This window comes from Oryctolagus cuniculus, chromosome 19 (genome assembly GCF_051225735.1).
Source record: "Oryctolagus cuniculus isolate XC-2025 breed Fujian yellow rabbit chromosome 19, ASM5122573v1, whole genome shotgun sequence".
NCBI lineage: Eukaryota > Metazoa > Chordata > Mammalia > Lagomorpha > Leporidae > Oryctolagus > Oryctolagus cuniculus.
In genome coordinates, this window is record NC_142885.1 from 70,234,795 (window position 1) to 70,245,750 (window position 10,956).

The window sequence follows — 10,956 nt, forward strand, 5'->3', positions numbered from 1 at the left end:
GCTGCCCGGGCCCGCCCCGCCCCCGCGCCCGCGCCCACAGCAGCGGCCAGGACACAGGCTCCAGTCACATCCGAGAGCTTTATTGGACACCGCGCCGGCGCCACGCGGCCCCGGGCGCGCCGGTCTCGGCACACGGGACCCACGGGGCGACACTCTACCTAGGGTCACTACAGCGTTGGGAGGCAGGGCTGCTCCACAGACGTATGGACAGGTCAGGTCTCGTATAAATAAACATCCAGTGAAGAGAAATGACAACTGCGATTCATCCTCAAACACAGCACTCGAGGGCGGGGCTGATGGGGGCGCGCGGCCCAGATGTCCACAGCACAGGGCGGGGCGAGGCGGGGGCGACGGACGAGGGGCACTAGGACACTGCGCATTTACAAGACCAACTACTGAGGGGCGGCTGCCCGTGCATGGTCAGGCTGTTCATTCTGGAATGAGGGGGCGTCGACACCGTGCTCTGGCTGGTGGGTGCGCAGGGGGCTACTTTGTGGACAGGATGAGGGCGACGATGAGACCGTAGAGGCCGAGCACCTCGGCGAAGATGAGGATCAGGATCATGCCCACGAACAGCCGGGGCTGCTGGGCAGTGCCCCGCACGCCGGCGTCGCCCACGATGCCGATGGCAAAGCCAGCTGCCAGGCCGCTCAGGCCCACGCTCAGGCCCGCGCCCAGCTGCAGGAAACTCCTAGGGAGGAGAGGGCGGAGCGAGGTCAGCGGCCGGCGGCGGGCCGGGGGGCGCGCCCAGCCCCGCACTCACCGGTAGAGGCTGATGCCGTCGTTCAGGGAGTTGGCGATGAGCACGGCCACCACCAGGCCGTAGATGGCGATGATGCCGGCCATGACCACCGGGATGATGGACTTCATGATCATCTCCGGCCGCATCACCGACATGGCGGCGATGCCAGTGCCGCTCTTGGCCGTGCCATAGGCGGCACCCAGGGCTGTGGGAGGGAGGCAGGGTGAGCCCAGAGCTGCCCACTAATCACTGGGGTCAGGACCCTGGGGGAGGGGCAGGAGGCAGCCCTCAGGACAGAGTGCCACAGGGGTCGCCACTCTCCCTCTGGCTCGGCCACGGAACCCCGGCCCTGCTCCGGGTGAGCCTCAGGCGACTGCCCGTGACCTCAGGAGAAGGGCAGGTGGGCCCAGGAACCCTGTGTTGTCTGGTTCCCCAGGCCCTCAGGACAGGTCGGGGAAGGCCCGAGTTCACGTCTCTGCAGCCCAGGTGTTGGGCCTGCGTCAGCCAGCTGGCTTCCCGGGGTGCGGCCCCAGGCCGGGCGCAGCTGCTCTGCCGAGTCTGACCTCCAGGACGGGGGTGCCCAGCCTGCCGCCCCCTCCCAGAGGGCCCGCTGGGGCTCCCGGGGGTCTGCTCAGCAGTGTGAGGCGGCCTCCTCCCGACACCGCAGCCGTTGGGAAGGCCGCTGCTGGCCGGAGCAGGGGGCACCGGGGATGCTCGCAGCCATTCCTCTGCGCCCCGGCAGTGCCCGGCAGTGCCGTCCCGGGGTCCAGAGCCCGGCGACCTGTATGCGCAGCACCTCAGCAGACGGGGAGGAGGTGCTGAGGGGCCGGGGCGGTGGGGGGAGGGGCCCTGCCTCACTGGGGCAGCACCTTCAGCCGGGGACTCAGCATCATGGCGGATGTGGGGCAGGCCCAGGCCCACAGCACTGCCCACACCCAGGCTGCCGCAACACCCCTCCGGGAGGATCCTGGGAGAGGTGCAAGTGTCATGTGGCTGTGGGTGGAGAGACCAGAGGAACAAAGGCAGCAGGGCAGGGAGGGCCAGAGCAGCAGGAGGCAACAGCGGCCCAGGCCTGGGCAGCCCACGCACGTCCAGGAGGGCCCCGGGCCCGACCAGGCGCCAACAGCGGGCCTCCTGTGGGGGCCGCAGAGGAGTCAGGAGTTCCGGAACCACCAGCAGGTAGAGGGTGCCCACAAGGAGGAAGTCATGAACGTGGAAGGAGAGCCAGTGACAGCTCTGTGGAAGACATGATGGAGGCTTCGACAGGGTGACAGTCATAAGACAAAAGGGGAAGCCGCATGTGACCCGGGCAGGGCCTTGTGCAAGGCAGGCCACGGGCTGGAGCCTGCAGTCGGCCGGCAGCGACACCTGGGCGCACGCGCGGACACGGAGCCTTGGAGAGGCCCCTAGGCCCGCAGAAGCGAGGTCTGAGGCGGTCCATCTGGCCCGAGAGCCTGGCCTCCACGGGCCTATCAGCCTGGGGCAGCTGGAGTGGAGCTGAAGCCAGCGGCCGCCCGCCCTCAACCACGGCCTCGCGGCACAGACACCACGTGCAGGGCGTGGACGGAAGGCGGCCGGGGCGCCGGGGCCACCTGGACAGGGGTCCTGCTGCCCCAGGACCCCATCAAGGGCTGCCGAATGAATGACCACCCGGTGGCCAGGGCAGCATCTCCATAGGCGCGGGGGCGGGGCGGCCCAGCAGTCTGTCCCGAGGAGCCGCCTGGGGAGAAGGGGAAGTCTAGACCACAGCAGCCCCGCCACAAATGACCCCTTCTCCCCGCAGGCTGGGAGGGGCGGCCGCTCGGCATCCCGTGACGCCCGGCAGGCCCAGGAGCACCCCGGCCCCCGGCCCCCGGCCCACAGGTGTTTACAGTCAGCAGAGGCTGTTTGGAGTTCAAACCCTCCGCATACCTGCACCGGGAGGGTGCGGCAGGGCGGGCCGGGGCAGGGTCAGTGAAAACCTCGGGGAGGGGGGAGGCCCAGGCCAGGCCAGGCCACAGGGGCTGCGACCTGGGTTCACACTCCCGGCCTGGGCTCTCCAGGACCCTTCATGCCCAGCCTCAAGCGCAGGGCCCCCAGGCCCCCAGCCCCCCACCCCGGGCTGGGCGGAGGAGGAAGGTCATTCACTCCGTGTCCATTCATCAGGTCCAGGAGGCCAGACTCCCGCCCGAGGCGCACGGCCGGCAACGCGCATGCCCCGGGCCCCCCTCGCACCCACCTCCCGGCACTGACCCCCGGCAGCCCCTCCACTCAGCTTTCCCACGCAGCCCACACAGACGGCGCGACTGGGAAACCGAGCCGAGCCCGAACCGGAAGCACCTGACCCGGGTCCAGACCCACCTGCGCCTCGCCATCCGAGCCGCCACAAAGGCGCGGCCGCGGACCCTCGCGGGAGGCACAGGCTGCCTGCGGCCAGGGCAGCGCCGGGGACGCCCCCGCCGCGCCGGGCGCCGGGGGCGGGGAGCTGTCCGAGGTGTGATGTCACACCTGCCCCCAAACGGGGCCGCGCAGAGCGGGCGCAGCGCCGCGCGCCGCCCCCCGCGCCCCCACCCCAGCCTCCCTTTCGCCTCCCGGGGCTAAGATGGCAGCGCCGCCGCCCCACCCCCGCACTGACGCGGCCCGGCGGGCAGAGCCGCGGGCACGGGACCCCCGGGACCCCCGGGACCCGCACCCTGGGCAAGCCTGCACGCCCCGCTCGCCGGACACTCGACCCCCGCCCGCCGTCCGGCGAAGCCCGGGCACCCGCGACAGCCCGGGATTGCGTCAGAGTGACGTCACACGCCGGACCCCGGCGAGCTGCGGGCACGAGCCCCGCGGGCGCCGCTGGCGAACCCCCGGACCCCCGGCTCCCTCCTGCCGCGGCGCTCACCGCTGAAGATCATGGCGGACGAGGCGCCCATGACGGCGAAAAACGCAGCATACTCGGGGTTGTTCTTGGCCTCGGACATGTCTGCGGGTGGGGAGGGGCTAGCTCAGCGGGCCGAGGCGGGGGGCGCGGGCGGCGGGCGGGCGGGCGAGAAGCAGACGGACCGTCGGCGGGGAAAGCGACCCGGCTCGTCAGCCGCTGCGCTCTAAATACCAGCACCGCAGAACAAAATGGCGGCCGCGGCCGCGTCACATGACCCGGGCCCCGCCCCTGGGGCCGCGCCATTTCGCGCCGGTGGGGAGCCACGGCGCCGGGACCCCGCTGACCGCCCCGGGCCTGGGCCGCGGGAGCACGCCCGCCCGGGCTCGGACGCCTGCCCCGCCCCGGCCCGTCGCGGCCTCCGAGGTCCGCGGCCGGGCGCCGCCGCCCCCAGAACCCTGCGGCGTTGGGCTCGTCCGGCTCCCGGGCCGGGCCGGGGCGGGGTCTGATTAGCATGCGGGGCGGGGCCTCTTGGCGCCCCGCCCCTTCTGCGGCTGCGCGGAGCCCGCAGGTGTTCGGTTCCGACAGACGCTTTTCTTCGCGTTCCTGGCGTGCATTCCCGGCGCCTCCTTGCGCGTCTGTGTTCTCACGGCCTTGGCCCAGGAACGATCCGACTCCCCCGGACGCCAGGCTGGACCTCGGGTCTCTGGGGCGAGCAGAGGAGCCGGGGCGCCGGCCGCCGCCTCCACCCGCCCGCGGCTCCCCAGCCTCTGGCTGCAGCCCTGCTGTCTTCCCGGGTCCCCTCCCCTCTCTCCTGCAGTCCCAGGCACCGCGTCCGCTGGCCCGGCTGCTGGCGACGTCGCCCCTGTCCGCACCCACGCCTCGGTGGTGGTGGTGGGGGGTGCCTGCCCCCCGAGGTGTGCGTGACTGATTGGAAACCACCGGTTTGCCACTGAGGAAGCTGTCCCGGAGGTCCGCGCGTGTGCGGGCATCCCGGGCCTCCTGCCTGTCCCGGCAGCCCCCACGCCCTTAGGTCCCCCGTCCTGGAATGGAGTCCAGCCGTTCCCAGAGCCCCGGTGGCTGCCTTGTGCCCACAGCCGGCTCTGCCTGTCTGTTCCCACCCCACCTACAGGAGCCCTAGGTGGCTGCCCCTAGCCTGCCTTGGTCTCCTTGGAGCCCCCCACCCCATGGTCTCAGGGATAGAGGCCTCTCCTTGCGTGGCCTGGGTGCTGGTGGGGTTGCCACGGCTGGCCCGGGCCTGCCACCGGTTCCACCTGCCTCTCAACAGCACAGCGGCCCTCTCGTCTGGCCAGGGCTGCCACCTCTGGCACCAGCGGCGGCAAACGTGCCCGGGGCAACCTGTCGCATAGCAGAGGCGGCTGGGAGCCTCGCCCACCTCGAGCCGTCCTGCTGGGTGCTGGCTCTTGTAAAGAGGGATCCCTGCCACTGCCTCACCCCCCCTCACCCCCTGGCTCCTTGCCCTTGCCAAGGTCACCGATGCCGGCCATGCCTCTGCGCGGAGGGACATCTGTGAGGGTGTCCAAGGGGGCCTCTGCTCCCCCAGCAGCCACCCTGCTCTCCTACTCACTCCCTCGTCCACCAGAGGTCATGGGAGGAGCAAGGGCAGGCCCAGGCCCTGGTGCCGGCCTCCACAGCGGGTCCCTGGCTCTGCCCTTCCCCGGGGTGACCCTGGCCTCATCATGGCTTTGTCCCTGTCTACCTGCACCTTTCCAGTCTGGACTGCCCTGGTGAGGGAATACCCAGTGCCGCCCACACAACTGCCGGCAGGTGGGGTACAGGGCCAGGGCAGCCCAGACCAGGGAGAAGGTGCTGGCTCCGGTCAGGGTAGCCGCCTGGGGTGGGGGAGGGGAGGGCGGGCCACTGCCCAGGGTGGGCAGAGCGCTGCCCCAGGGAGCCACTTCCCTCCCAGGATCCGTCCTCGCTTTCTGCCCAAGTTCTGGTGTCTGAGGGGGCGGGCAGGCTGCCGGCTGCACTCCCACCCCGCCCACTGCAGCTACCTTCACATCTGGCCTGGCCTTGTCCCAGTCTCCAGCCCGCTCGGCCTGCCCCAAGCCCCCTCCGCCACCCCAGTCAGCCCAGCCCTCTCCCCACAGCCACACGACCCTCCCTGTCACCCGTGTCCCCGTCAGCACCAACTCTCCTCCGCCCTCCTCCCTGGGGATTCGCCCCTCCTCCAGAAGCCCTCCTGGGAGTCCCTGGGCCTCTGTTCCTATTCCATGGCGGGTATCATCACCTCCAACCTCAGCTCTCATTTGGGCACAAGGAACCGGGTCTAGGCAGGCCAAGGGCCCCTCCCGGGGTCAGCCAGCTGGCGAGTGGTGGAACTGAAACTGCAGCCGCAGGGCCTGTGCCGGCCTGGGCGTGGGGCTCGGCGAGCATCCGGTGACCAGCGACAGAACAGGAAGGGCCCGGGTCACCTTCCCCTGACTGCCCCTCTCTGGGCAGCGCCCCTGGGCAGCGTGGAATCTGGGCTGGGAATAGCATGGGACTCTGCTGTCTCCCTCGCCGCTACTTCCCCCTGCGTGAAATCATGGTCACAAGCCCCTGGCCCGTCACCGCCACGGCAGGCGGGGATTTCCAGTCGCGGGGAAGGAGGGGCTTGGGATCACTCAGAGGCCCTGGATCAGGTGAGTGAGGGAGAGATGGGGTCAGCGCCGCTTTTCAGAGATCCAGGCGAGGGCAGAGACCAGGGAAGAAGGCCCCCGAGGGCCCCAGTGGGTGGAGGGCAAACCTGTCCCCAGCAGGGAGCGGCATGGTGAACACCGGGAAGCAGGCAGACCGGGCCTCGGGCAGGTGCCGCCATCACCCGTCTTCACCACAGACAGCCTGGGGGCTGCACAGTTTGGGGGAGGGTGGGGCTGACGGAGCTCTGACCACTTAGCTGTTCGTCATGTGTCTGTTTGACAGGCAGAGCCCGGAGCGTCCACAGCGGGGGCTGGGCCAGGCTGGAGCCGGGACCCAGGAACACAGTGCGAGGTCCTCACGCGGGTACCGCAGCCATCACCTGTGACGGCTTCGGAACACCCTGCCAAGTCCCACCTCAAAGAGAGGTTTATGTTTATTTTCTAAAAAAAGGTTTATTTTCATCTCCTCGAAAGGCAGATAAAAAGACAAGGGGAGGAGGGTGGAGAGAGAGAGAGAGAGAGAGAGAGAGAGAGAGAGAGAGAGAATGTTCCATCTCTTGGTTTACTCCCCAGATGCCTTCAAGAGCCTGGGCCTCCCACAAGCACTTGAATCATTACCCTTGATTTTTGTTTTTTTAAGTTTTTTTGTTGTTGTTGTTTTGTTTTTGTTTTTGTTTTTGTTTTTTTTTTGACAGGCAGAGTGGAGAGTGAGAGAGAGAGACAGAGAGAAAGGTCTTCCTTTGCTGTTGGTTCACCCTCCAATGGCCACCGCGGCCGGCACGCTGCGGCCGGCGCACCGCGCTGATCCGATGGCAGGAGCCAGGAGCCAGGTGCTTCTCCTGGTCTCCCATGGGGTGCAGGGCCCAAGCACCTGGGCCATCCTCCACTGCACTCCCTGGCCACAGCAGAGGGCTGGCCTGGAAGAGGGGCAACCGGGACAGAATCCGGCGCCCCGACCGGGACTAGAACCCGGTGTGCCGGCGCCGCTAGGCGGAGGATTAGCCTAGTGAGCCGCGGCACCGGCCTTACTCTTGATTTTTAAAAACTGAAACTGTTAGAGCTTATAAAATGGTAAAAGGATTTTTTTAATAGAAAATATTCTACAGCTAAATAAAATGTGGTGCCAGTAGGACCTGAAGCCCCCCCCCCCCGCATCACTTGCTGCGAGGGGGCTCCTTGGGCTGAGCCAGGGGTGTCGGGAGGCCGGGGCTTCCTGGAGCTGTCCCAGCTGGACGCCAGGTGCCACGAGGGGCGAGAGGTCAGAGGCGGACAGCTAGGACAGTCCAGAGGCTCAGCAGTGCCCCTTTCTTGGCTCCAGGATCCAAGCAGCCGGCAGGGAGGCGGGGCAGCATGTGGCCAGCAGGGGGCAGTGTGGAGGCGCACTGCAGCAGGTCTACGGCAAACCCGGGGCTGAGCTGGTGCACACAGCAGGTTCTCATCAAGGGGAACAGGGGGAGGGGGCCCATGCCTGCTCCAGGGGCCACATCCCTTCATCCCCCAGCAGCCAGGGTCCCCGACGTCTGCTGGGCCAGCCGGGCAGCCTGTCGGACACGAGCGTGAACCTAGAAGTGCGGTGCTGCATGGACAGGTGCCCCAGGGAAGGCCGTGCCGCCTCAGAGGGGCCCCGGGGGAGCTGGTCTCCGAGAAGGGACAGGGTCTCGACCAAGGCAGAGAGGCCACTTGGTCTGCACCTGGGGAAATGCCAGGCCAGGCCAGCCACGGCGACACGACGCAGACGGACGCGGTGGGGATACAGCGTCCACCCAAGACCCCACTGGGAGACTCTCGGACACTGGTGGTCTGGGGACTTGGGTGGAGAAGCAGACCTCCTGCTGGGCACCTTCCTGGCCTGCAAGAGTGTTCTAGAAAGGTGTGTGTTCCCGTGAGAATGTGCAGCAGACGCTCAGTGGGCACAGCTTCCTTCTGCGGTGGGAAACGTGGTGGAACCAGAGGTGGTGGCCGCAGCAACCCCATGGGAACAGCGAGCCGACCGGGCAGGGACCAGGGCAAAGCCGGGAGCCAGGAGCCCACTCCAGGAGCCCACCTGCCTGACCGTCAGCTGACGCGTCCCAAGGTCTGCAGGTGCCCAGGCTCCCACTGCTTAGACAGCAGGACGACAACGCAGCTTCCAGACAGCTCCAGGCCGGACGAGCACGGGGACACCTGGTCAGACCAGGCCCAGGGTGAAGCCGCTCTGCCCCCCACCAGCGCAGGGCCTGCCCACTTGCTCAGCCCTGGCCTGTGCCGTCGTGGGCGTCTTGGTGTCAGTCACGGGTGGTCCAGGCGCGTGCACTAAGGGCACACGTCCCCGTCAGAGCCCCAGCTGGGCACAGGTACCAGGTGTGCGGGCAGCGCCCCCTGCAGGCTTCTGTTCACCCTGTGGTGCCAGGTGTGGTGGGGCGGCGGCTGGGGGGGGCTGGGCAGCGAGCTGAGTGCAAAGGCCCTGCTGGCCAGAGGGACCCCCGGAGAGCAGAGCCCGTGGGGCTGTGCCCGCAGCACTGGGGCCGCACCGCTGCCCTCCTGAACTGCCCAGGCAGCCTGCGGGAGGCGGCGGGCTGTGCCAGCTGGGCCGGTCCTGGGAGGAGGAGCCTAGGACAGGGAGCAGAGCTCTGCAGCGGCTCTGGGTTTCCCTTCCCTCGTACGGACACACCATTAAAACGCAAGCTATCAGGGAAGTCTCCCAAAGGAAACACTCTCGGAGCGCCGAGGGGCCGCTGGGACTCCCGGCAGAGGCGTCTCTGCCTCCCTTGCTCACCAGGGGCGGAACTGGGAAGGAAAGGAAACAAGACCGGCAGGTCAGTGGCCAGGCACCTCCTCCCCCAGGCAGGGGGCCCTGGCACCTGCCGCGTCTCGCCCGCCCGCCCGCCGAGCGTGTTCCGAGCCAGTGTTTCGCGGTGAGACGGCGGCGTGCTTTGTGCTTTATTTAGGACTCACGCTGACACGGGGCAACAGGTCACCGCGTCCCTTCTGTGCACTTCCCACAGCTGCTCACAATGCGCCAGCGCATTTTCAACGCATTCATTCAGCACAGACCACGGCTCACAGCAGCCACGGGGGCTGCACGCACACGGCTTTCTCCTGGAATCTGTAACATTTTTTTCTTCATTTTATTTGAAAGGCAGAGAGAGAGAGAGAGAGAGAGAGAGAGTTCCCTCTGTTGGTTCAGTTCCCAAACACCTGCAACAGCTGAGCTGGGACGCGCCAGGCTGCAGCCGGGAGCCTCGAACTCCATCCGGGTCTCCTGTGCGGGTAGCAGGGACCCAAGGTCCTGAGCCACACTGTGGCCTTGCACCAGGAAGTGGAGTCAGAGCCAAGCCGGGCCCAGGACCCGGGCACGCAGACACGGGACGTGGCGTCCCAGGCAGCGCGCTTCAGCAGGACACGGAGAGGGGGAGGCGGGGACGGCCGGCACGGACGGCGCAGCTTCCACACGCTGAGGCCAGCCCTGTGGCCCTGCGCCGGGCATGGGCCTGCGGGCCGGACAGCATGCTGGCTGAAGCTGTCCACACGGCCAGCGTGCGCCGGCTTTGCCCCACCGGTCCTGCTGTGGTGCTGAGAAGCCAGCGTGCGCACGAGGGAGCCACCGCGTCCTTAGCAGGATTTGACACCGACACGACGAAGACCACAGAAACCTCCGGGCTGGATGATTTCACAAACCCCGGGGCTGGCGCCACCGCCGCCCAGGACGGCCACACCCTGCGCGGGAGTGCTGGTTCCAGCCCGGCCCTCCGCCTGCAACCCGCTGCCTGTAACGTGCCTGGGAGTTCCTGCCGCCCAGGTGGGAGAGTCCTGCCTCCTGGCTTTGGCCCGGGCTGGCCCTGGCTGGGGTAGCCATTTGGGGAGTAAGCCAGTGGGTGGAAGATTTCTGTCATTCTGCCTTTCAGATAAGTAAATCAATCTTTTAGGACATTTAAAAACCCCGTTTCGGGGAAGCTTACCGGCACAGTAAGTCCTAGAAGCCCGGGATAACAGCCCACACCTCTCTGTCTGAGATTTATTTTGATTTATTGGAAAGGCAGTCACAGAGAGAGGGAGAGACAGAGAAGGACCTTCCATCCGCTGGTTCACTCCCCAGGTGGCCAGTGACCAAGACGGGGCCAGGCCAAAGCCGGGAACCTGGAACTCCATCCAGGCCTCCCGTGTGCGTGCCGGGGCCCAGCACTTGGGCCCCCTTCTGCTGCCTTCCCAGGTGCATCAGCAGGGGCTAGACTGGAAGCGGAGCAGCCCGGATGGCAGCAGGCGGCGGCTCAGCCTGCTGTCAGACAGCACCGCCCCCAGCTCCGCCCCTGGTTCCCGCTCCTGCTGGGAGGCGCGTGGGAGCCGTGGACTGAGACCCCGGCTGCGGCCTGCTACTCTGGGCTCGGGCAGTGAACCAGCAGGTGGAATCTGCTTTTGTCATTCAAATTAAAAAGCAGAAACGGGTTTTTTTTGTTGTTTTTAAACTCACATTTTGCTGTGGGATATTGGCAGGAAGCTACTTGTGCGGCCTGCTTGGTCCCCCTGCTTCATGTGCCAACTTCTCCGTGCAAACAGGACATGCAAGCCGTGGAAGAGAAACACCGAGAACCCAAACGAGGGACTGGCACGACGGTGCCGCAGGCGGTGACGCTGGCGTCGGTGTGAAAGCACAGCTCCGGCTCCAGTGCCGGCCGCTCCACTTCTGACCCGGCTTCCCAGCAACGCACGGCCCGGCGCCCGCGTGAGGCGCACAGAGGCCCAGGCCC

The 10,956-nt window shown here is 67.5% G+C and overlaps 1 protein-coding gene across 1 annotated transcript; it reads right to left on the reverse strand.

Annotated features, from left to right (window-relative positions):
* Window positions 1–59: 59 nt before the first annotated feature.
* On the reverse strand, window positions 60–3,835 carry ATP6V0C (ATPase H+ transporting V0 subunit c). Its single transcript, XM_070064099.2, has 3 exons — window positions 3,612–3,835; window positions 764–947; window positions 60–691 (listed from the first exon to the last, which is right to left on the reverse strand). The coding sequence occupies exons 1-3, from the start codon at window positions 3,688–3,690 to the stop codon at window positions 487–489; spliced, it is 468 nt and encodes a 155-aa protein (XP_069920200.1). The 5' UTR covers window positions 3,691–3,835; the 3' UTR covers window positions 60–486.
* Between the last annotated feature and the right edge of the window lie 7,121 nt (window positions 3,836–10,956).